The sequence below is a fragment of the Solanum lycopersicum genome, chromosome 6 (genome assembly GCF_036512215.1).
Source record: "Solanum lycopersicum chromosome 6, SLM_r2.1".
NCBI lineage: Eukaryota > Viridiplantae > Streptophyta > Magnoliopsida > Solanales > Solanaceae > Solanum > Solanum lycopersicum.
In genome coordinates, this window is record NC_090805.1 from 35,812,986 (window position 1) to 35,840,488 (window position 27,503).

At 32.6% G+C, this 27,503-nt stretch overlaps 1 protein-coding gene and 1 long non-coding RNA gene across 2 annotated transcripts; one reads left to right on the forward strand and one right to left on the reverse strand.

Moving 5' to 3' along the window:
- Nucleotides 1–4,785, forward strand: LOC138349141 (uncharacterized). Its single transcript, XR_011221736.1, has 3 exons — nt 1–179; nt 2,940–3,051; nt 4,641–4,785. It is a non-coding gene; the product is annotated as an uncharacterized lncRNA (long non-coding RNA).
- An 8,053-nt stretch (nt 4,786–12,838) lies between these two features.
- Nucleotides 12,839–25,944, reverse strand: LOC101259848 (uncharacterized). Its single transcript, XM_069299690.1, has 10 exons — nt 22,724–25,944; nt 22,429–22,610; nt 21,319–22,335; nt 21,156–21,245; nt 15,619–15,655; nt 15,346–15,545; nt 15,083–15,159; nt 13,806–13,907; nt 13,285–13,471; nt 12,839–13,194 (listed from the first exon to the last, which is right to left on the reverse strand). The coding sequence occupies exons 1-10, from the start codon at nt 22,893–22,895 to the stop codon at nt 13,105–13,107; spliced, it is 2,154 nt and encodes a 717-aa protein (XP_069155791.1). The 5' UTR covers nt 22,896–25,944; the 3' UTR covers nt 12,839–13,104.
- Nucleotides 25,945–27,503: the final 1,559 nt, after the last annotated feature.

Genomic DNA, 27,503 nt, shown 5'->3' on the forward strand with positions numbered 1-27,503 from the left:
TGATGGGTTAAGGGTCAAAAGCCCACCACATCAGCCTAACAAAACAATAAGCAAAAACAAAAAGAAAAGCTAAAAAAGGAAAATGAAAAGACAAAGGCAAGAAAAAGGAAATGCCAAGAACACAACTTCTTGATCAACCATGTCGGAGCAAGAAGCTTGACGGTTTTAAAATTGCGAAGGTAACTCTTTTTGAACTTCTCTTCGAAGCTTCAATAGTTAGCTAGATCTAACTTGAATCACTCCTTAAATGCAAGATTGAGCTAATTTCCTAGTTCGATTCCAAGTTTAATGATCTCAAAGCTCTAACTACACGCTGTGAAATCGAGATCCAGGATGAAGTTGAACTAATAAATTTTTCTATGCGAAGTAAAAAATGACTCAAAAGGTATTTCTAACTTTTTCTCTATAGAGCTGAAGACAAAACTCAACTGAATTTAATTAACTTTTGTTCAAATAAATATTTACAATCGAATAAGCCTAATACAAGACTAATACCACCATTAGTAAATTTATTATTTGTACAATGGTCAAATAAAATCAATCAAAAAGATGGCTCCATGTAGTTTGAAGTTTTGTTGTGTTGAATCTATGCTCCTGAATTTGTTTGATGTACTTGCCCGTCCGTTTGACAATTTGAATAATTAACATCAAACCTGATCCCTATTTCTGAATGTGTTGAACCTTAGTTGTGAAATTTGTTGTTTGTCGATGTTGAGTAATCTTCTAGCTTGGAATGGTATTTCTTGGAAACAACTGTATTTTAGATCTTCTGTCCCTATAAAAGAAAAAACTTCATTATCTAAAAGATTTGCTAGTGCATTGCCTTCTCTAAGGATGTGGGCAAAATGCACTATCCCTTTACTCCTTCAATATTTAATTTTTTCCATCTCCATTCTAATCTTCCATGGAGTATCTCATCTATCTTCAATCATATAGATCATAGATAGTGAATTTGACTCTATTAGTACTTGAATCCTTTGTTGTTCAATACAAAATCTAACCCCTTCTTGAATAGCTATAGCTTCTGCACATAAGTTGTTAGTTACCTCTAATCTTCTTGCTTCATCATATATCAAATCCCCGTTAGCATTTCTCAAACAAAAAGCTGCAGAGCCCTCTTCTAAGTTACCTCTACTTGCCCCATCAGTGTTACATTTAAACCATCCACGTCAGGTTTCACCCATCTCACCAACTATGATCTAATTAAAGATCTATATTGCTCAAGATAATGAATAAGTTGGCCAAATATATTCAAAGTTATTCATTTGCTGTCCTTTTTGTCTAATTTCCTCCCAAGCACTACTAATCGTAAATTTGCCAGAAGTGGTTTTCATCCACCAAAGATTATCTGGAAGATAAGTTAGCTCTTACAATATCTAGCTTAGTAACTTGAATAGCACCTAATCTTGTCTAGTTATCTTCCCAAGAGTCTGCATTACCTCTCTTTGGTTCCCACCAAATGTATCCATCAAATTGATCTCTAGCCTCTAATATTTTTTTCCAAATTTGAGAGCCATTTTTCCATATTACTTCAGTAGGCGCTTTTTGCAATATTTATTCCACATAAAGAGAAGTTGTGGTTCTAAATCTCCACCATAATTTAGCAAAAAGAGCTTTAGAGTCATATAATGACCTAAAGCCCAATTCACCTTCTCTTTTTGGGAGACACAACTTTGACCAGAAAATCCAATGTTACTTATTCCTTCCTCTTTAGTTCTCCAAAAAAATCTAGCAAATATCTTGTATATCTCATTGATTGTATACTTAGTTGGGACCACGACAGACAACAAGTATATAGGAATACTTTGAAGTATACTTTCAATAAGTACAACTTTGCCTTCATAAGAAAGTAGCTTGTCTCTCCAGTTCTGCAGTTTGTCTTTCACCTTCTTTATCAAATCATTGTAGTACTCCTTCCTCTTTTTGTTATGAAAAATTGGACAACCCAAGTACTTGAAGGAAACTTTCCTCTAGAAGAACCAGTCACTTGTTCTACTTTATTCACAAAGCTTGTACTCACTTTATGATACACATAAAAATTACTTTTTTCTATATTAATAAGTTGCCCTGACACTTGTTCATGCTCCATCAACACCTTCATTATCTGCTTTAAGGACTCTTCATCTGCTGAAGTGAAAATACTGGTATCATCTGCATAAGCAAGATGACTAATATTATGACTCCATTTAGGCAACCCAAATCTCTTAAAATATTGATTTTCACATAAAGAATTTAACGCTCTTGAAAGCACTTCTGAAGACAAAACAAACAAAGCTAGAGATAGGGGGTCTTCTTGTTTCATCCCTCTAATAGAATGAAAGAATTCCTTTGGTTGACCATTAAACAAAATGGAATACCAATTATTAGCAATCAACCTACATATCATATCCGTAAAATATTGTGAGAAGCCCATCTTGACAAGTATTTTAATAAGATAATGCCATGATACCCTATTGTATGCCTTAGTCATGTCAAGCTTAATATAACATTAGCAGGCTTTCCCTTTCTGATATATGTGACTATCTCTTGAGTAAGTAACACATTCTTAATAATACTCCTTTCTTGCACAAAACCTGATTAGTTAGAAGAAGTCAATTTTGGAAGTATTTCTCCAACCTCCCATAAATGACTCTAGGCAAAATCTTGTTAACAAAATTACTCAGACTTACAGATCTTAGGTCTGAATAAGTTTAAACAAGATCTTTTTTTAGATAAGAGAACCATATGTGAATGTGTAAGGATTTGGGAAGTGTGTGACCTAGAAACAACATATAAATCGGAAGATATCCACCTTTACTATTTCCCAACACTTTTGATAAAACAGACATGAAAAAACATCAGTGACACTAGCATTATCTACATTAAGTTTAAAACAACTTCTTGACCTCCTCCATGGTTGGTAGCGTGCTCAATAATTCATTATTTTCTTGTGTTACCAGATAAGGTACTTGTTGCAACATATCTTGATTGGTGCATTCTCCTTCCTGAGAAAATTGATTATTGTACCATTCAATAGCTTCAGTTATCATTTGTTCTTCATCTTCAATCCAGGTATCATTCTTGTCTTTGATTCTTTTGATCTTTAATCTATTTCTTCTCCCTTTTACTAGGTTATGATAATACCTAGTATTTTTTTCCCTTCCACAAATCAATCAATGCCGTTTATTTTGTCTCCAGTACTCTTCCTCAAAGAGTAAACATCTTTTCAATTCTGCCTGACTTTGTTGTAGAATGCTTCTGTTGTTGTGATGCCTAACTCAAATAAACTTTCAATCACACAATCTCTTCCTTGATAATAAAATAGATAGTGAATCAAAAAAATTGTGATAGAAAGTTTATGGTCGAAGAGCGGATTTTGTTGAAGGTTTTACTCATGAAGGTTGTGATGAAATTTGAGAAAATTACAATTTGAGCTCCAAGAATATTGATCCTTGAGATTGTTCAGCATATTGTAAGGTGGCTTACAAATTGACTCTGTGACCCAGTTTATTAGATGTTCACCCTAAGTTTCATATTTAGATATTGAAAAAGTACAATAATGATGATTCTCATGTGATTCAATGAAATCTGGTGTTACTTAATAAGAATTCAACTTTTGAGAATGAGTCATTAACCTCCTTACGCAAATTTGAAAATTGCGGATAAAGAAATTGCTTCAGTAAAGGTTAAATAAAGTATCGTCAAATCGAAGAGGCTACTTGGAAGACTTAGTCATATATGTAGATCACAAATCTCCAATTTTTTAAGTGTTTAGGTACTTTTATTTTTTTTAAATCATAAGAGGATAAACGTTTTGTTTAAGTGGTAGATGGGTTAACGCTTTGTTAGATCAAATTGAGCACTAAACTTTTTTTTCAATGGATTAACGTTTTGTTAGATCAAATTGAGCACTAAACTTTTTTTCATAGAGACTCTTCTCATCAATTTTAATGGAAATTCTGAACTATTCATTTAACTACAATTACTTAATTGAAGTATAATTTTAGATAATTAATTTAATTGGTGGTCAAGTATGATAATTTATTCCGTTGTTATTCAAAAGACATCTCGTGCGGAATCTCAAAAAAAATTTTAATACATTGTCAATTTAAAATTGAGATGACAAAACAAAAATTTCAAATTTTAAAAAATTGACTTGGGTTGACGTCATTCCGTCATGAAAGGAATATCTCTTCTATGACACCGTTGTTGTGGTGGCGTACCAACCGCTAAGTTGGTCAGACGGGACATAAACTCAAAAATATGAATTTCTCTTCCCCTTCTTTAGTGATAAAATGTACTAAAATTATTTCAAAAATACTCTTAAACTGCTCCAAGCTTGAATATAGAAAAGATGAGGAAATTTTACGCTAAGAAGGTCAAAACCCATAAAATTTCAATCTACCTCCATTAAAATTTGCCTCCACAAAGTCAGAAGATCATATTAAGAATTTTGCAGCAATTGCTTGGTATTCAAGTGCACTAGACTTAACTCAGTAGTTGACATATCTTCAATTCCATAATACCTTGTGAATTGTCAAAATCTGTATATATAGGCCTTCGTACACGGAATTTAGGTGGGAAAATATGTGGATTTCTTAGGCTGGTAAGGTGCTTAGCTTGATGATGTTGATCTTGCGAATGTTGTTGGTGTATTGTAGGGGGTTGTAGCCGATGGTTTATGAGTTATAAGCGGAAACTGCCCAGTAAGAGTCATCTAAAAGTAGGTGATGATTGTGTTTTCCAAGTTATGTAATTTGTGCATGTTACTATGGTAAATTCACACAATGCATGTTGGGGGGGGGGGGGGGGACATAAGGGTTCATTGCAAAATGATATTTGGTGACAATTCTCAGGTAATGAAGGAGTTTCATTTATTTGTATTCACAAGTGTGATTATATTTTATTGTGATTATGATTGTGTTTATGCGACTATCGGTTAGCTCGAGTATCACGCCTCATTCAAGATATCTCTTAATTGGCTTGGATATTGCTTATGCTATGAATTATTGATTGACTCGGATACAATTGAACCCGAATTAATCTCTATTTTCAGTCTGTTATAAATCTCTTTATTTGCATTATACTCGTGTTATGTGTATTCTCATTAGTGAAAGATTTATCTATCCATTTATAATTTCTTGTTTGTTATTTATTGAGTTGAAATTCAAATCATGGTTATAAAAGTTAAATAACAATATGTTAAAATTAGAGCAAGCTACATAAATCTCACTAGTTAGGTCCTAATTACTAGGATTCAACATAGTTTTGAATATTACTTCTTGTTCCATATTTCGTTCTATGGACATGTATCATAACTTGACAAATAAATGTAGTCGACGATTTTAAAAGCGAGATATATATTTTATTTGTTTGAATTAGACCCGTCAGTATGGGCTAGACCCGTTAGGCCGGCCTAGCCTAACCCGTGATTTGATAGAGTTGGACTACGATTTTTGGAGCCCATTTAAGAAAAGATTTTTTAATCTGGCCTGAATAAGTCTATTAATTTGTGAGGCTTAAGAAATATATATAGGGTCGGCCTGTATATGCCAAATAAAAATTAATTTAAAATAAAAATAAAATTATTAAAATAACAAGAGTGTAAACTCAAACTTGTACAAAGTTTGAAATATTACAATTTAACTACAAATTATGTTTATAAAATATGTACTACATAAAATAAAATTCCCTAAAATTTCTAGGGAGTCACTACATAGGTCACATAACCTATGAAATATTGTAATAATTTTTGTGTTTAATTATGATCATTAGAAAATAATTAGGTTAATATTACTACTTAGCTATTTATATTTATACTTGAAATCAAACTTAATAAATTTTACAAAGATAATTTATTTGTACATTTGATTAACAACTAGTAACACTAATACCATATAATATTGTTTTGTCGATATTTATGATAATATTTTTAAATTATAATTAATTTAAAAAATTATAAAAAATATAATTTTTAAGAAAAGAGAGTTGACCAGGCAAAGCCTCCACATACTTGTGGGCTGTGCAAAATTTTCTAGCCCACACAAAAATGGGCTAGCCAAGCTTGACCCGTCAAATTTCAAAGCATGTATGGGTTAGTCCGAATGGAGTGAATCGGCTCATATGGACAACTCTAGTTTGAATTGAATGACTGTAACATATTTTCTTAATTAAAAGAGTAATTGACTACTCTAACAGATTTTTAAAATATATTTGACAATTAATTCTAAAAGTTTAAAGTTAATCAACAAGACGAAAATCAAGGAGTGTATCTAGAATTAATTAATTTCATTTTATTACTTTTATAATAATAAATTTGTCAATATTATTAATAAAAGAAAAATCAGTATATCTTGGTTATGTAATTTGATTAATTTCATTTGATATTAAAATTAGGGGTTCATAAAATCAAACTGAAAATCGAATCAAACCGAAAATCGAGTCAAATTGGAAAAAAACTCGACTACTGGTTTGGTTTGACTTGATTTATGGTTGAAAAAAAGATCGACAATTTTTGGGTTGGTTTGGTTTCATCTAAAAAAATAACCCGAGACCAAACCAACCCAATATTATATATAATTTTAAAATTTTATTTTATACGTAAAAATATTTACTTTGATATAATTTTTAAATATTTTTTTATGAACATAGTTTTTATCTTTTAAGTATATTTATTTCATGTTTGAAAGTAAGAATTTATAATGACCCAATAAAGATTATATTCCATACATGTTGGTAACTATAATAAATTTAAATCAAAATCAAATTAATAATAATGCAAAAAGAAAATCAATTCAGCACTAAGAATGATAATAATATTAAATATTTTTTTTTAATTTTACATAGGTTTAGACAATTAAAATACATAATCTAAGTTTACTTTCTTTTAATATTTAGTCATGCAACTAATACTTATTAAACTTATTTTAGCATGATTCAGTACTTTTAAATTATGATCAATTTCATTATAACTTATTAATTTGCAAAATTTGTTTTACTCAATTTCATCATTATTTTTTGTTGGATATATTAGTGTCATTAATCACATCATATTTTGTATCATTTTCTTAAGAAACAACTTAGATAGTTGCATTTTAATAGGACTAAAGAAATATTTGAAATACAAGTAAATAATATATTTGTATGAATACATTCCCGGAAAAACCCAAAAAAAATCCGAACTTTAAAAATTCGAGTTTTATTGATTTGGTTTATAATTAAAAAATCCGATACAAATGGTTTGGTTTGATATTTAAAAAATCCGAACCAATCTGATCATATATACCCCTACTTAAAATAATAGATTCATTCATTTGACTTCTCTATTATCAATATATGAGAATCCAACAAACTAATCACATATATACGTGCGTATACAATTGCACATATACATTTATATGCATCATGAACACATACTAACCTCTTAAATGCATAAAAAATCATATGGACACAAATACATTCAGATGTATCATGGACGCACAATTATATTCATATGTATCATAGAAGTATCTAGTATTGACTTTATATATTTGCTATATGTATTTAGTATTAACTTTATATATTTATTTATATGATTTTGTATTAATTTCATGTATCTATTTATATGTATCTAATATTAATTTGATGTATCAAGTATTAATTTCATATGCTATATCAAAAAACATGTATCTCGGATAGATGATAAGCAAATACAACTAATATGTGTATTGGAATATGATATATAACTGAAACACATAAGCTTTAAAATAAATCATGACTATAGAGAACCCGTTATATCATTAATCCAAAAAAGTATTAAAAATTCAAAATTCTTTCCTTTTTTTTTTTAGCATTCATTACATACAGTTTTAACTCAAATCCATAAACTTTTGATTAATTTGATACATATGTTTAATTCGTTAGATGTACAGATCAACATTAAATGGACTCCTACCCCAACCCTTCAATCATCACTCACTCTTTTGTGTTGCTTAAAATGATTCAATAAAATTTGGTGTACCATATGACATGGTCAGAAGATGAGACTTTAAAAATGTTAGACATGCACTCTAGTTAGGGGTGTACATAATCGGGTTAATTCGGATTTTTCAGATATCAAATCAAACTATTTGTATAACAATTTTAAATTTATAAACCAAATCAAACTAATAAAATTTGGATTTTTTGGATTTTTCAAATGTCAAATCAAACCATTGTGTCGAATTTGTAATTTATAAATCAAACCAATTTATAAACCTCTTTTTTCCAGATTTTTGGATTTTTTCAATAAAGTTTGCATACAAACATATAATTAACTTGTGCTTCAAATATAACTTTAGTCCAACCAAAATACAATTATCTAAGGTATTTCTTAAAAAAATATCATAAAATGTGAGATGAGTATTGTTGACACAAAAATATTCAATTAAAAATAACAATGAAATCATCATATAAAATAAGTATTGTAATGTCATAATGAAAATTATCATAATTTAAAAGTACTAAATCATGCTAAAATAAGTTTAATAAGTATTAGTTACATTACTAAATATTTAAGAAAAATTAAAATTAGATTATGTATTTTAATTATGTAAACTAATGTAAAACTAAAGAATAAACATTCAATATTATTGTCATTCTTAGTGTTGAATTGATTTTCCTTTTGAATTAGTATTAATTTAATTATGACTTAAGTTTTATTATAATTATCAACATCTATGAACTATAATTTTTATTGGATTATTCTGAATTCTAAGTTTGACACTTGAAAATAATATAATAAAAGATAAAACCATGGAATAGTGTAAGAAAGATTTTAAATTATAATGTCGGGTTGATTTGATCTCGGGTTGATTTTTTTAGTTAAAACTAAACCAACCCAAATATAGTCGGATTTTTTTTCGCAATACCAAATCAAGTCAAACTAAACCACCAGTCGAATTTCTTTTTGGATTGACTCGATTTACGATTTGTTTCGATTTTCAGTTCGATTTTATACACCCCTAACTCTAGTTAGATAAATAAACAAACGTCAGAATTAAACACAATCTCAATGATATATCATTTTGTGGGGCATATTCTCATAAAAGTAGGGATTCTATATAAACTATAGATCTTCCTCAGAGTTGAGTTTTCCCTATTTCCGTATAGGTCCATCAAACTCTATTAACACTTTAAACTATAAAGACAACAAACAACATCATTGAAAATTCATTGTGCCCATTCAAACAAAATATAATTAGGAGGACCAACATAACAATTTTAATTAGTCAAACAAAAAAATACTCAGACAATCCATTAAAAAAATTGTCGTAATAGATTACTAACGGAACATGTATTGAGAGGTTGAAGAAAGAGAAAAATCGTGGAACTGGGGAGTAGACATATTGTTAGAGTAGCGAATTGGCACAGGAAACAGTTGATGAGAGAGAAAAATTACTAGTTGTAATTGGACCATTAATTTTGATGTTTAAATATAAGGCAAAATGATCTGATAGACCCTTATACTTGTATCAGTTTATATTGTGAACCCTTCTACTTATCCTTTTACTCATCTGAACTTTTAAACTCAATTAAAATGAGACTTTTAAATTCTTCCAAGCATGTGTGCAGCTCACTCTCCCTTACATAGATGACATGTCATATCCATGTCTTATATATTACTTTCAAATCGTAATCTTCTTCATAATTATTTTTTAATTATTAATTAAAATATTAAATAAAAGACAAAATTAATAAATTTTCTATTTTATCAAATAAAATAAAATTACGGAAAAGGACCTAAAATACCCTTAAAGTATTGGAAATGGTATAAAATTACCCTCCATCCACCTATTGGCTCCAAAAACCCTTCTCACCCACCTATTGGCTCCAAAATACCCTTGTCATCCACCTTTGGTTTGAAATTGACCACTTATTTAACGATTTTAAATTTAAACTATTTAAATATTTTTCTAAATACGTGGCGCTCAACTATTTGTTATAATTTAACTTATTAGTAGAATTTAAAAATCAATCCACTACCCACTTATTACTAATTAAACCCCACCAAATAAATAAATTCGTCACATTACTAATGCAACAACAGGGAAACTACTGCCAATGAGTGTTTTTAAAAATTTGAGGCAAAAATATCTATAGAAGTAAACTATCAGACATTCAAAAGTCTAAATTTAAATTATTGATAAACATAAAAGTCTGACTATGTTCATATTAATTATCCTCTCGTTTCAATTATGTGATGTTACTTTATAGATAACTTTTTTTATAATAAAAAATAATATGCTAAAGGTTTTAAAACAAATCATCAATATTTATAAAATTATAAAAAAAAAAGTGCATGAATTAATTCGGGATGTACTACTTCTTTACCTTTACTCATAAATTTCGAATTCAAGCTTGAAAGAGAATCTTATCGAAAGTGTTCTCCTAACTAAGGAGCTCAACCTAAATTTAATTGGGGCTTCGATTCGGACTTGAATAATTTTGGATGTCATTTTCGTGAATCTATAATTTCGTCGTATTTTAGTAGTGTTTATGACGATTTTGATATTATATTTGGTTTATTAATTGGGTGGGGTTTAGTAATGAGTGGGTAGTGAGTTGCTTTATAAATTATATTAATATATTAAATTATAACCAATAGTTGAGCGCCAAGTATTTTTAAAAATATTTAAACAGTTTTATTTTAAAACAGTTAAATAAGTAATCAATTTTAAATCCAAAGGTGAATGACAAGGATATTTTGAAGTAGTAGGTGGATGAGAAGGACATTTTGAAGCCAATAGGTAGATGAAGGGTAATTTTGTACCATTTCCAATACTTCAAGGATATTTTAAGCCCTTTTCCAATAAAATTATTGTTTCTCCAGCTTTTGCTCCACCTCCCCTAATCCACAATCACTCCCAAAACTCAAAACCATCTCCATGTCTCTTGTTTTTTTCTATATCATTTTTTTTTTCACAATAGAAGTAGGCATTACTTTATTTAATGAAATTAAATAGAAATATTACAACTTTATGAAAATAGATTGGGAGTATTTTTGGGAATTATATTTATAGTTGTTGTGAAAAAAAAATGGAGAATTGAATTCACAAAATTTGTTTTCTCAATTCTTTGGCAATTGAAATTTGGTTGAATAGAGTTGCTGCTAGTTGGAGATTAAATAAATAATGCGCTATTTAATAATGAGCACGTCTTGGTTGAATAGAGCACGTCTCTCGTGCCACTGCGATTTAGTGGTCTCCGATGAATCAGTCGCAATCTCTGGCGAGTGCTGGTGTCTGGTGTTAGTGAATTGTGGAGAAGAAGAAAAAAAAGTTTTGGTAAAAGGCATAAAAATGTCTAAAAAGGAAGACAGTGGGGAACAAGAAAAGCTTTTTTAATTAATTATTTTTAAAAAATATTCTTATATTTTTTTATCTAAAAAGTTATTCACTCGCCTAAAAGTCATTTTAAAGATACATAAGTTTGATCAATAATTAGAAGGATTTGTTAAATTATGTTTTATTAAGTTTAAGGGTCCAAATAACAAAATGGTAAGTAGAAGTGTTCAAAATACAAATTGATTCAAGTAGAAAGGTCCATCAGACCATTTAGCCTAACTATAAAGATAATTAGATAATCCCATTTTTAAGGAATTTATGTATCTTTTTAAAATATATGGTATAAATATTAAAAGTGATTAGTATATGTAATTGTTTGAAAATAGAGGTAATGTTAGTGTATATGGTAGGGAGTGTGTTTCTAGTTAGATAGTTTTTCCTTAAATTAGGGGTGTGCGTTCGATTTTTCAATTTTTGATTTTGAAGAAGTGTAACTCAATCTATACCAAAATAAATTCGATTTGATTTGGTTTTTCTCTTTTTGGTTTGAATTTTTTCGATTTGATTAATTGGTTATGTCAATAATTAGAAACATAACAAAAGTATTTGCAATTTAAAAATTTATATATATATAAATTGAATTTCTTAAATATACTTTGAAATATAAATCACGAGTAAAATGTAAAACACAATACTTAAAAGTATATCAATTTTAGATGTTCAGACATAAGAAAATAAACTAAATCATAATGAAAGTAACTAAAAAGGAACAAAAGTGGTTAACTCCAACTTTTATATATATATATATTTCGACTTTTATTTTTCTAAAACCGAAACCAAACCAAAAAACCAAACAAAGTAAATTATAAATCCAAAATCAAACCAAGAATTCAAAAAACCAATCCAAATTAGAATTGAGTTTGATTTTTTGATTTAATCCAAATAGTGCACACCCCTACTTAGAACTATTGAGATTACGTAGGTCATGACTCAACACAATTCTTAGTTATTTAAGCTCAAAACAAATTTGGACGGATCATAACCAATTCAATTTCTATTTCAATCCATCCATTTAACACCCTTAATTTTCTCTTTTAATTTCCGATGTTAGAATTTTTCTTCAGTTGTTTAGGTGATAAACATCCGCATCAATAAGAGTTTCACCAAAGAATCGTGCTCCATCAGTAGTATTGTCATCTTTATCTAGATAATTATACTGGTCATCAAAGATTGTCTTTTTCCTTTGAACAAAGAATTAATATGCACTTTTGGCAGCGAGCTAGGAGCAGGTTCTACCACCAAATGATCAAATTTATTACTAGATATGTGTCGGGTATATAACAGGGTCATTACCAGAATCATTCTGAACCCTAACAAGGGCTTGGGTTCATCATTAGTAACACTACTTTTACTTTCATCTAAACACCACAAAAATAGATGTGGAGAATTTCATTTTTACATATGCAAATATATATATATTTAACTGAGAAGTAACAAAAGATTAATAGTGTCCCACCACCAGGACATCCTCTCAGATATGAAAAGATCATAATGTGTTCCACTAGAACCGATCGACAGCGTCTTAAATATTGTATAACAGAATTTCAGTGAAGCGGCAAAAGCTTGGAGTTTAAGACAGTCACACATGAGCTTAGCACTTCTTGTGTACCAGTGTATATATCACTAGACACTAGTTATATTTTACTTATCATTTACATATCTGGATCTGCAATATGTGCAGTGAAGTCATTACCTATGTCATAATATAATGAAAGTACATTACATGTATTAGCACCAAAACGTTGAGATATTCTTCCCAAACTCACAAGACGACGGCAGAGAAGAAACATCTCTTCCCTAAAGTCCTCGAGTTAGTCATCTGCCAACCATGGCCATCTTCATAGCATTCAACCTGCCATGAATTGCAGCAGTACTTGTAAGGCAAAGATTGGATAAATATTCTAAACCAAGGTGGAAGTGATAAATGCTTAAAGTAATATACCGAATTCAGAATTTCCTCTTGATCGTTTACCCCGCCAATTACAAATATTTTTCCTCCTATCACAACTGCTCCAGAGTAACCCCTGGGTCTGTTCATCTGCTCTCCCATCACCCATGAACCAAACTGTGGATCAAGTATCTCAACAGATGAAACCATCTTCTCTCCATCATAACCACCCAATGAATATCTGCGAGAATACATTTGTACGTCTGGATATAATCATCTTCAAACACAATGTACAAACATGAAATCAGGACTATCTAAGGTCCGGTAACTACTGGTAATAGGGCAACAAAATACATAATCAGTTAATAGTCACCGAGCTCGATCCTACCACCCTTACCCTCCCAAATATGTCTCGTACCATCCATTACCTTGAAACCTGCTATAGAAAAACTTGCTAAGCAACAAAGTGACTGTCCACCCAATTACAATCATATGAGGACCATGAAACACAGTTAAAATAGTTCAATGGTAATATTAACATATCTAACAGAGGCTTCTACCAAAAACGGACTTACAACTTCTCATTGTAGGCAACCAAAGAGTGGCATCCCCTCCTCATTTTCATGCATTCCACAGTAGTCCATGTATGTTCCCTCGGGTCAAATCTTTCAACAGATCTAAGTGTAGAACCAAATATCACAGTCAGAAATAAATGCACTCTAAACAGAATCTAGACAGAAGTGTCATTATTATTTATTAGGTAAAAGCGCCGTATGGTCATCATACATCCACACCCAATAAACCATGGTATTAAATACCGATTGGAACCAAAAGGCAAACCATCTCTGACCTCTAATAATTATCAAGAGAGCAGATAAGAATTGTCAGTTACATCTTCCCTGTCAAGTCAAAGGGTGGCACTGGGCCGGGCCAGACCGGGTAGGTTCACTAATTATGGAACCCGTCAGTCCGTAACCCGGTTGGGAGTACCAGGTCCACTGGTCCATATTGGGTTTGAAGTGACCTAAGCGGTTCCAGGCAAGACCAGGCTGAATTTCAAAAAAAAATGTGATAACAGTTTAAATGGGTTCAAAATACACCACGGAAAGCAGAACCTCATATATAGTTACCTTCTAATTAGAACTGATAATACCATTTGGGAAAAATTGTGCGTCAAGCAGAATATATGACTTCCCAACATCAATGAATGCTTCACTATTTAGGAATTCACAGAGAACTCTTGGAATTAAGAGAAGCAATCCTAGTTTCTTTAAAGTGTATGATGTTATTTATATTATATAGAAAATTGATAATCTAGATTTTATTTCGGCGTTTACTACGGATATAACCCAGCTTACTCAATCTAAAAAGAACACAGACACACATATCTATAAATATATTACGTACTAATAATCATATATATATATCCCAATGCGGGTATGACAGCTACCTGCAGCACAACATCCCCACCGCCTGGCAGGCCAAAGAGGTGACCATGAACCATGAGTCTAGAAATGATTGGGAGAAGTACGTGAAAAAAGTGAAACAAAAGATCCACCTTAATTGACCAGCTAGGAAAAACTAAATGGGATATGACCTACACAATTACACCTTCCTACATAAGATAACAGGGTTGTCATGAAACAGAGTTTCTAAAAGCTGGATATATAAAAACACATACAAGGACTTGTACTGAAAAGAAAAGGGCACAGATGTTTCATAAAAGATATGGCACATACAAAAGTGGAATGATTTGAAGCATGCAACAAACGGCTAAATAAAATGAATTACTGGAAAATCATAGGAAACTGAGCCTTAAGGAAGACAAGTTAGCAACAACACTAATTCTTACTTCGTATAAGCCTTCCCATCATAACCACCAGCAACATATATAGCACCATTAATATCTGTTGCTGCTGGAGCAAACCGCTGCAATATATACATAAAAAAATAGAAATACATATCAATTGAATTGAGCAAACTTCAGAATATATTGCCTCCAGCTTATCTAAGAAAAAGACGCACACTTTTCTCATTAATAGAGCAACATGCTTGGTGATACCAACTCAAATAAGTCATATACAACACTATAAATTGTAATAAACTCGATGATACCTTTTCCATCATTGACTGAGCAGAGATCCAATGTCCAAGGTTCAAGTCAAACATTTCTACCTCTGAAAAACATTGATCACCATTTCCACCACCAAAAGCAAAAATTTTGTCATTCAAAGAAGCTCCGGCTAAGCACCCCTTTTTCTCATTCAACGAAGGTTGTTGACTCCATTGATTTCTCAATGGACTGTACGATTCAACTAGAAATGAGCAAGTAATGTCAACACATTTCTTTTGGAAACATACAAAAATAGGAGAAGGAACAACCTCAATTATTCATGATTTGTCGCAGTTCCAATTTGTAATGAACCTTTACATGTAACAAGCAAATAAACTTGATGAACTGAAAGCTCATATAATTCAACAATAGAAAGGCACAATGTACTATAACAGGTTTAGCATTAGCTTCGAAATTTTTTGTGTTTTGTGGCACAGAGAGGACCTCCATAACTACCTCTCAGATCTACGTGCAAACACAAAGATACAAATAGATGATTTTCGGCAGAGTTCACGACTAACATACGTAAGCATCAGGTAACTTCAATACAATAAACTAGAGTAAACCATGAAATTTTTTTAAGAAAACCTTGTAATTTTTTTCAAAACAGACGCTTCCTCTCCGAAGTATATGATTTTAATGCATAATTGACATGTATTTGTTGAGCTCAAGAGTTAAATGTACTTAACACCCTATAAATTATTGTTGTTGACTCTATAATGTGTCCTTGGAGAGACACAAAGCTCAATACTGCCTTCAATTCAAACTTAATATTCATGTCTCCTCCTCATCATCAAATTGTCACACATTTTCTTAGAAGTATCGAAAATATGCCATGCAACATTAAAAGCTCAATGTAGACCACATTACTCTTCATATTAGAATGATTTTCCTATCCTATTACCGAAAAACCAAAAGGTAACATGTAGATCTATATGTAACACTTCAAAAATACTAAATGACACTCCATGCCTGTTTTTAAGAGAACGCTTTGACATAGGGACTACTAATTTTCAAGAGTTAGATTTTTCTTTTTATCCATTTGGGACATGTCAAGTCATTTGTGTGTTATAGGAATGAAATAGGAAAAGTTGCATAAGAAGGTGTTGAAAGTGGTGCCTCAAAACCTTGAGATTTGTTTCACTTTCTGTTGTATCAATATACAGCTTAAAAGTAGGATTAAGTTCAGATAAATAAGGCTGTAGTATTTGGCAGAATCTGATTAGTCAGTTGCTATATTTTAGGCTTTAGTTATTGCAGATAATGTTAGCTTATTTTACTCCTTTTCTATAGTTTTTTGAGTTATGAATTCATGTATTTATATTGCAGTCATTATTTCAATACAAAAATGCAACTTAACATTGTTATCTTTTCTTTTCTTTCTTAGAGAAGAGAGTGAACCATATAAACCTTTCTTTGAACTACAATCTTATAAAATATTATAGAAAATGAATTGTGAAACAAGCTTCTTAACTCCACCACTCTTCAATGGCGAAAATTATCAAGCTAGGGCAATTAGAATGACGGTTCATCTCGAAGCGCTGGATCTCTGAGAAGCAGTAGAACAGAATTATGAAGTAACTTCTCTCGGTGATAGTCCAACAACGAATCAGATCAAACATCACAAGGAGATTAAGACAATGAAAGCCAAAGCTAAGGCTTGCCTTTTCTCTGCAGTATCCCCTTCAATTCTTACCATAATTATGCAAATGGTCTGTTGCAAATTTGGGAGTATCTCAAAAAAGAATACCAAGGAAATGAAAAGTGCAGAATATGCAAGTGATGATACTGATTTGAGAATTTGAAATGAAGAGAATGAAAGAATCAGAAACTAGAAAAGACTATGCAGACCAACTACTTGACTTGGCCAACAAGGCAAGCTTGTTTGGTAAGGATTTCGCTGATAAAAAGAATTGTTCAAACGATTCCTGTTACACTTCCTGAGAAATATGAAGCCACAATTTCTTCTTCAGAGAATTCTAAAGATTTGTCAAGCATTACTTTAGCAGAACTTGTTAAAGCTTTGCAGGCATTGCAGCAAAGGAGATTAATGAGGAACGAAGGTTCTGTTGAAGGTGCTTTTCAAGCTAATTCACAGAACAACGAGTCAAACAAAAGGAAGGAAAAAGAACAAGAAGCAGAGACCAAGCAATAATTACAACACTCAGGGAGAAAGTCAGCCTCCCTGCCCTCATTGCAAAAACACAAATCACTCTCAACAAAAGTGTTGGTGGAGACCAGATATCAAGTGCAACAAATGTGGTCAATTAGGCCATGAGGAGAGAGTATGCAAGTCACAACCGCAACAAGAAGAAGCTAAGGTTGTTGTAAATCAATATCAAGAAGAGCAATTGTTTGTAGCAACTTGTTTTGCTAGCAAAAGTGCTTCTAAAAGTTGGTTAATTGATAGTGGATGCACAAATCACATGTCCAACGAGTAAGAACTCTTTAATGATCTAGATAGATCTTTTATTTCCAAAATGAAAATTGGAAATGGAGAATACCTCGATGCAAGAGGCAGAGGAACTATAGCAATTGAAAGCCTTACAGGTTACAAACTTACAGTTGTTTGTTCTTGATCTTGATCAAAACCTTTGAAGTGTTGGACAACTACTTGAAAATGGTTTGAAAGTGTTGTTTGAAGAAAAAGCGTGTCATCAAGGATGATGATAACAAAGAGTTGTTCAAAGTCAAGATGAGAGGAAAAAGTTTTGCCTTGAACTTGTTGGACGAGAAGCAAGCAACAATTATCCAGTTGGAAAATAACTCAGAACTATGGCACAACTCGTACATTTGTTTTTATGACAAAGGAAACCCACAACCGGACTCGTACATTTTCATGATGATGATATACTCTTCATGAAAGAAAATCAACTAGCAGAAGGTCTTCTAAGCCTTGAGAAGAACCTTCCTGCTTGTGAAGCTTGTCAGTATAGGAAGCAAACAAGGTTGCCTTTTCAGAATTCATCATGGAGGGCAAAGCAGAAGCTGCAATTTATTCACACAGATGTAGGCAGACCTTATCAGAAATCATCATCTTTAAAGGGTAATAAGTACTATATTGCCTTTATTGATGATTGTACCAGATATTGTTGGATTTATTTTTTGAATTATAAATCTAAGGTTGCTGATGTCTTCTGGAAATACAAGCTTTTGTGGAAAATTAGAGTGGTTGCAGAATTCAGGTAATGGAACCGAGTATACTTCAGAAAAATTCAACAAGTTTTGTAATGAAGCAGGAATTGAGCTTCAGCTAACAACACCGTATACTCCCCCAACAAAAAAGAGTAGTGGAAAGAAAAAGTAGGACGTTAATGGAGATGACAAAGTGTTTGTTCCATGAGAAAGGATGAAATTTTGGGTTGAAGCTCCAAATACTGCAGTATTTCTGCTAAACATATTGCCAACTAAGGCCTTGCAAAAGAAGACACCATTTGAGGCTTGGTTTGGTCACAAACCTTTGCTAAAAATCTGAAATTATTTGGTTGTCTTGTTTTTCTTATGTACCTCAGGTGAAAAGAGATAAGTCGGATAAGAAAACTGAATCTGGAATTTTTGTTGGATACAGCAGTCTCTCAAAAGCTTATAGGATCTATCAACCTCAAAATGACAAAATCATTGTTAGCAGGGATGTCAAGTTCGTGAAAAATGACATCTGGAGCTGGCAAGATGATGACAAGCAAAAAAATCTAGAATTTCTAGATGAAGATGTTGATGATGTACCTAGTAGAGGCACAAGAACACTTTCTGATATATAACAAAGGTGTAATGTTGCAATTTTAGAACCAGGAGAATTTATGGAGGCTGCTAAAGATGAAAAATAGAGATATGCAATGCAGGAGGAGCTCAAAATGATAGAAAAGAACAAAGGGGAGCTGGTTGACAGACCATCACACAAGAAGGCTATTGGAGTCAAGTGGGTTTATAGAACCAAGCTCAATTCTGATAGTTTCATAAACAAGTACAAGGTTAGGTTGGTTGCAAAAGGGTACGCACAAATGTTTGAAGTAGATTTTTTAGAAACTTATGCTCCTGTCGCCCGTTTGGATACGATAAAAATGTTGTTAGCTTTAGCAGCTCAACGGGGATGGAAGATACACCAGCTGTGGAATCGGCTTCCCTAAATGGCTACCTTGAATAAGAAATCTTTGTAGATCAACCTGAAGGTTTTTCTATCAAAGGCAAAGAAGACAAAGTGTACTTTCTAAAGAAGCCATTGTATGGCTTAAAACAAGCTCCTAGAGCAAGGTATTGCAGAATTGATGCCCATTTTCTGAACTTAGGCTTTACAAGAAGTCTCAGCAAGTCTACACTCTATATTAGAAAAGAAGATTCTGATTGAACCATTGTTTCTTTGTATGTAGATGAGTTGCTAGTTACAGGCAATTTGAACTTGATCAATTTGTTCGACACTGAAATGATGGAAGTTTTTGAGATGACAGACCTTGGTGAAATGTTCTACTTTCTTGGCATGGAAATTCAGCAAAAAGGACATGAGGTTATCATATGCCAGCAGATATGCAAAAGAAATTCTCATAAAGTTCAAAATGGAAGAATGCAAGTCTACAATAACTCCTATGAATCAAAATGAGAAGTTCTGCAAAGATGATGGAGCTGAAAAGGTTTATGAAGGACTTTATAGGAGCCTGATAGGTTGCCTAATGTACTTAACTGCAACAAGACCAGATATTCTTTATGTTGTGAGTTTACTTTCAAGATATATGCATTGTGCTAGCGAAATTCATTTTCAAGTAGCTAATCGTGTGATTAGATATGTTAAAGGTACTGCAAGTTTGGCATAATGTTCAAAAAAGCATCAGACTTTCAGTTTCTTGGATATTCTGATAGTGATTGGGCTGATAGCTCAGATGATATGAGAAGCACCTCAGATTACTGTTTTAATCTTGGTTCTGGAATGTTCTCTTGGTGTTCAGAGAAGCAAGATATAGTGGCTCAATCTATAGCTGAAGCAGAGTATGTTGCAGCTGCATCAGCTGTGAATCAAGCCCTTTGGATCAGAAGCTACTGACAGATTTGTACATGGAGCAAAAGAAGAGAACTGAAATCTTTGTTGATAATCAAGCTGCAATTTTAACTGCAAATGATCATGTTTCACAAGGAAAGATATAACATTTCAAGAACAAGTTTATTTCTTGAGGGAGGTGCAAAAGAATGTAGACATAGACTTGGTGCACTGTAAAACTGATTTTCAGACTGCGATATTTTGACTAAGGCCCTACACAGAGCAAGATTTAAATTTCTCAGAAAACACTTGGGATTACGGTTCTTGAGTCAAGGAGGAGTGTTGAAAGTGGTGCCTCAAAACCTGGAGATTAGTTCCACTTTCTGTTGTATCAATATACAGCTCATAAGTAGGATTAAGTTCAGATAAATAAGGCTGCAGTTTGGCATCTGATTAGTTAGTTGCTATATTTTAGGCTTTAGTTATTGGATATACTGCTAGCGTATTGCAGTCATTATTTCAATACAAAACTGCAACTTAACCTTGTTATCTTTTCTTTTCTTTCTTAGTCAATATCTGTTATTCTCCTACAGAAGCATAAAAGATCACCACTGGAAACAATTTCCAGTTCACTAAAAGAGATCAACTCTGCTGCATATCTTAGGCCTACTAAGTTATGAATTACGATCCAAATGAATTTATTCGATCACTAAAGAAAAAGGAGCAGGTCCCCAATCAAAAGATTTCAGAGCTGAAGTCAAAGGTGCAAAAAGGACTCTAGACAAGCCAGTTGAGCATAAAATGAACCACCAATATAAAAAATATTAGATCGGACAGAATAGAACATACCAACTCTTGCTCCAGAATCATCATTTGCCGGTCTTGTTCCAACTTAGATCTCTTCAATCCCTCCACTTCTCCTATTAACTTCAAAGATAACTTACCATGATCTATTAGTAGTAGCAAAAGGGAGGAATGTAACCAGACTAGGAAAAGGGGCAATTTAGTTCACCTTGGCTACAAAGGCTAAAGGATCAGAAGGGTTCACTTGTTTGAGTATCCCCAGCACTTCAGAACTAATGTTATTAGCAAAAGATGTTTGAGAAATATCTCTTTGACCTTCCTCCTTTAAGCCCATTAAACTTGTTGGTCCATCATCCGGCACTTCCACATTATCATTGTCCATAGAAGACTCTGCATGCTGACTTCCTCCGCAGGATGACGCCCATTCAATATTCAGTTCATTTAGCTTCTGAAGATTCAACTCAGAAACAGCGAGTTCAGAATGTTCACTCTCCTGTACCGTGTATTGCCTTTCACACAACTTGCTCTGCTGACTGGAGGAGATTGATTGATTCTGCATTGAACAACTGGCAGAGCCTGATATTGATTCAACAGGTTCTTCATGTTCCACTAAGCCCCAAGCCTGATACATATGTCCATCTTTGTCAACAGAAGATGGAAGGCATGAATCCCAATCCATTCTACCTTTATCTGGGAATGGTGAACTAAGACTTGAAGATGAATTCAGCACTGGATCTGTCTTGTCCATGTTAGAAGTTGGATCCATCTTATCCATATCAGAAGCTGATGATTTGAACAATGAACTCCACAACTTCTGTGAATTAGACATGGGTTCAATTACTGATGTGGATGCACTAGTGCTTCTAAGCACAGAGGCATGTGACTTCTCATAATTTAGGTTCTCGGTGGTATCAGTATTCACCAATCTTGGAGTATCTGCCCAACCACCATGATCTAAGTGCTTCCAGTCTTCTGTTTTACCAACTGCATCTATTGGCACAGTCGTTGGTGAACTTTTGAAAGGATGTTTCAACTTAGATGGAATTTGCAGGCTAATGACATCATCAAAGGCTGGCAAAGATGAAAACAAGTCAACCAATCTTTTGGTTTGGCTTCGATCCAGCTCAAACCAAAACAACTTTGGCGCAAAATAGTTGTCACCAATGATTGAGATAAACTGATCTTCAGTCAAGGGATGGTACAACTTCCGCACTCGGATCCTTACCTTTACAAGAAAGAACCACATTAGGGTGAGTAACATGGAATTGCTAACAGTAACAACCCCCTACACCAAAACATGTATGATCAATTCTTGTACCTGTGCTGCATATGGTGTACTCTCTGTTCCATCAGACGTCCACGCATACGGATTGATATTCAGCTGCCCAGGGCTAGCAGCCTCAAAGATCCCATGGAGCGTTCGATCACTATAGTTGAATAGGAATAGAGTTAAGCCAATGTTGATATTCTTCACATATGAGAAATGAGAAGCTGGTAAACCTATTCAACAAGATCAAGAGAAAAATAAAGGTCCGCGTTATCTAACTGTTGTGCAATCTTCACCCGATAAAATAGCACTAAAACAAAAGTCTGATCTGAAATTGAAGACTAACCAAATAACTGTTTGAACATGCATTCCTTATATGTCAAATGCTTGCATCCAAAAATTACTGATCCAAGGTCAGCCTTTCTCAGATTCCTAGCTGATGTACTACCATTAACTGTCGACGTGTATTTGCTTTTCTCCTTTAGCCCCACTGTTGACGTCTTTCTCCCAGCCCCCATTATATTGTGGGATAAATGGCCTGCCAGTCATGGACCAATGATGTTGGAAGTCTTGATTGTAAGAGTTGGTAAACACAATTCTCGTCGAACCTGCACACTATGAATGTCTATGATCATTAACAGTCAGTACTCAACAACCACCAGAAAAAGACTAAGATCATACACGAGATTCGTTTCTGCCACTACCACTAACTCTTGTCTTTTCAAGAATTAATTAAAAAATATTGATGAGCAGAATTAGTTAAGATTGACGGCAGTGTCAAATCCACATGTATCAGCGAAGATAAGTATGTTAAAGCATTTCCATGCTATCGGGGAGGATGGAATACCAGGTTCAAGTTGTTTTTATGAGCATTAACAATGTTAAAGCATGACATGCAGAACATTTAGGGATGAAACAACAAATACATATTCCTTATGAGCACAAATGGTGGCCTTCCTGTTAAAGCCATCTGGAAGAATTACAAGTTCACCAACTGTGGAGTTGAACTGTGACTGCATCAAAGTATTTTTTGTGTGTGTGATAAGGTGATTGCATCAACTTGTTGTGATAGCAGTTAGGAAACTTTGTGTAAGGAAAGCTTCATAAATGTTAACTATGCTTTGAAGTAGAAGAGAAAAACAAGTAACATCAATAATAACTAAGGTCGAGGTTCAATAATAGTACTTCTGGGTGTTTTAATGACAAAAATGAGTAAACAAAGATGCCCAAATAGTGAAAAAGAATTCTCAATCTAGGCATAAGTTGGAAATGTCCTATCTTGAGATCACAAATTGAGAGGAAGAAGTAACCATAAGTGTGTCATACGAACAAACAAAGAAAGGACAAAGTAATTAACAGAAATATTTTGCACGTAGAGCTAATAGGGGGAGAATGGGAGAATATGCAAGTACAACTCATGGTTGCTACCAAGGAAAAGATATAATAGGATGATAAAACCCTCAGCTGAACTATTTCAATTATTGATCACAGAATTATTGCTAGAGAATTTGGAACCCATCTGCTTAAGTACTTGCTCCTTATTGGTTCCTTGCCCCCTATTGATGTGAATGGATTTTTAGACTAAACCCAAGACCGTTTTCTCTTCCTCGGTGGCCAAGTTGAAGCGCTTAACATCGGCCTACCATTTTCTTTTCAAGGTTGAGCTTGTTCTATTGAAGCTAATGCTATGTTGCCCTTCCCTTGTTCAAGAGAAAATGAAGAGTTTCTTTTAGCTACCGGCCAAAACAAAAAAGATTACCCTTAATCAATGATTGATTGGATTAAAGTACAGAGGGGGGTGATTGAAGTCTGAGCATGGTACCAATGATAAACCATGGAAGCTCACAAGCAAGCCAAGGAAGAAGCCTCCATTAAAAGGATGAATTCAAGAATGACTGATGCTTAAAATATAGATTTCTATCTTAATATCCCAAACATGGAGTTGAACAAAATGTAGCAGTGTTTGACATATCATGATATGTACGTAAAGCATTATTTATCACTTTCATGTTTATTCAAAGCTATTTTAGGTACACTCTTGACAACGCAACCAAAGGCTGTGAGTTAACCATTGCAGACTATGCTAATTTTGCTGGTCTTGAAAGAATATCCATGCGGTTAAACAACAGGGAGTTTCTAGACTTTAAAGAAGGGAGTATTACTTACCCAAACCACAGCAAGTTAGTTATTAATCATTAATGCAGAGGGCAATACAACAAGTAGTGAAATACCATAGAGGAAGGACTCTAACTAGGTACAACTTTCATCAAGATAGGAGCTTACAGGTCACAGCATCAAAAACAACAACCAATGGAGAACTTCTTAGAAATCTTGAGGCTTTAGAGAAATTGAACGAACAAACAATGTGCTATAGGCACCAACTTAACTCAGTAATAAAAAGGTAACAAAAGATATGGTAGTAGGCCAGATTCTATATTCTACAACTATAAGTAGTCCAGATAAGCATATGGAGTTATATCCTAAGAGTTTTTAAGCTTTCCAGGAATCCTTAATATTTTGCAATTATAGCAGGTTGTATTCTCAAAATAAGTCTCTAAGCCAGTCTTGATTTTCTAAACATGTACAGAAGGCAACTTCATTTGAGTAGTGATGAAGACTTTGAATTTAATGTTATAACAAGCAATCTACTTCAGTCGTAAATGAAACACCGTGTGCAACTCCTCTGGAGTCTAGTGCTTTACTCCTTTTCTTGACAAATTTAAAACAGTTTCAGAAGAAATTTTTTTTTTTTAAAAACAAAACAAGCTTCTTTCTAAGACGAAAATTTCTAACCTCAAACAACCCATATCAACTTCACAAGACACCTATGGAAACAAAATGTAGCTAAAGATACAGCATTAATGTCCAGCAGCAGCACAGCGTTGTTAGTAAAATTCTATACATAAACAAGTACTGAAACCTAAGAAAAACATAAAGCCATGAGAGCAGAAGTTCTGAAATCAAGTAAATACAACTGTATCAAACAAAATAGAAACAATCCAGGCAAAACCAAGCGAACTACCTAAATATTTATATTTGCATCATACCTTGCAATCACAAAATACTAAAAATGTATGTTGCAGCAGAAACAACTCTTCGTACCAGACCACAACCAGTCGTAGAACAAACAGAAACAAAAAATACCAATTCTTAACCATTTCAAAGCCAAAATTGAAAGCAAAATCGGAAATCAAATCACAATCTATCAGCCATGGATGCATCCTGCAGGTAATTTAGTCGCGTCACCCAAAAATAGGCCACATTCTAATATGATTCGCTTCTACGAACTGAAGTGAAACCTAGAAAACAACAGTGTAAAGATACTCCAACACAAAATGAAAAGAAACAGAGAGTTAAAAAACACTCTTCACTTCAACGAACACTACTACAGCACTGAAAAGTGAAAATGCATTAGCCCTTCATATCATATCATATATATATATATATATATAGTAAAACACAGCAGATTTTTCGAAGACGATCACGTCTTAAGCATCAATATTTGTGGAAACATCCACATAATTTTGTTCAATAAAAGGCAGAAACGGTGATCATTAAGCATCAAACTGAAGAAAAAAACCACCTTTGCACGTTTCAAGTGAGAATGGAAGAGACGAGAACCTTCCGCACAACGGTGAGAAGAGCGTGAACTGTGAAGTGACTATATATAAAGAAAGATCCTTTTACAAATTAGTATAATGTATGCTATTTATTAATGTTCTACAATTTTCAAAAAAGAAAAGCTAAGAGTCAAAATGAGACAAGATTCCAGAAGTGAATTTTAATTAAAACAAATTATATAAATTTATAGTTGGTACTTTGCTTTCTTTACGTTTCATCTTTACTAATTTCTCTTACAATTTTCTGGGGGCAGTAACTAGATTTGTTCAAAGCTTACTAACATTTGTCATTTTCTTTAATGAAGTTTGCTATTTTCTACAAGATAAAATGCATTCTTATAAAGTTAGTCAAGAGTATTATTGTGATCAAACAAAGGACAATAATAAGACATATGGTTTAAATTATATCTTCAAATGTTTTTTATGATAAATGGGTATTGCATCATAAATTCAGTCAAAATATGAAACAGAGGGAATGCTGTTTTGATTTTAAAAAGGCAAAAAGACATTAATTTATGAAAACTCACATAAATATCACTTGTCTGATTATGGATACAATCTGATTTGTAATATTATACATTTATTATATTTTTGATACATTCAAATATGTTTCATATGTCCAGATACATGTATCTCATGATATATGAGGTCAAATTTGTTTTAAATACAATATATCCAAATAAATTCAAATATATTTTAAATACATAACAAATCTCGTTTGTTTCTATTCCATTTTACTTTATGTATTTGATATTCAGGTGGTACATGCGAATCATATGTATCTAGTCTTTATTTAGTATGATTTGCATGTATCTGAGTTACAACAAAATTTCATCTTCTCTCTTCGTATCTTACGATATTTGATAGCAAAAATACATATATTTAAATATATTTTTATCAATATATATAATACAAAACTCTTAATTTGTAGTAAAAATGTGTTATTTAAAAGTATAAATAGTACCAATATATATGGCATTAAAAATGTCTAATTATAGTTTCTCCTTAATTTATTCATTCAAATAATATTAGAGTAAATATAATCAAATATTTTTTTCTATGATTTATGTTATAAATACTACTATTGACAAATTACTATAAATAATTTATTATTTTGGCCGGTGTGTAGTATTATACTTGGCTATAAAATGTTACCTAGAAATTGATTTTTCTTCCAATCACAATGTGGAGACCCTTGACATTCCAAAATACGCATGCAAATTACTTGCCAACTCACAAGTTTACTACATTAAGGTAGCGAGATTAAATGCAATTGAGCAAATTGACCGACTTACCCTCCAAATCCTTTTAAGCCGTTAACATAAATCATTTCTTTGTTTTTTTTTTCTTTTAGGTGTTCAACATTTGGTTATTCCTACTGTGTTCTTGCTTTTTATCTGTTCAATCTATTTTTTACCGTCTTTTTTTTTTTTTTGGAATAAGACAGACATCATGGAAAGAATCACTGCAATAGATGTGGTGGGTTGTGACTAGAAAGGTGGATAA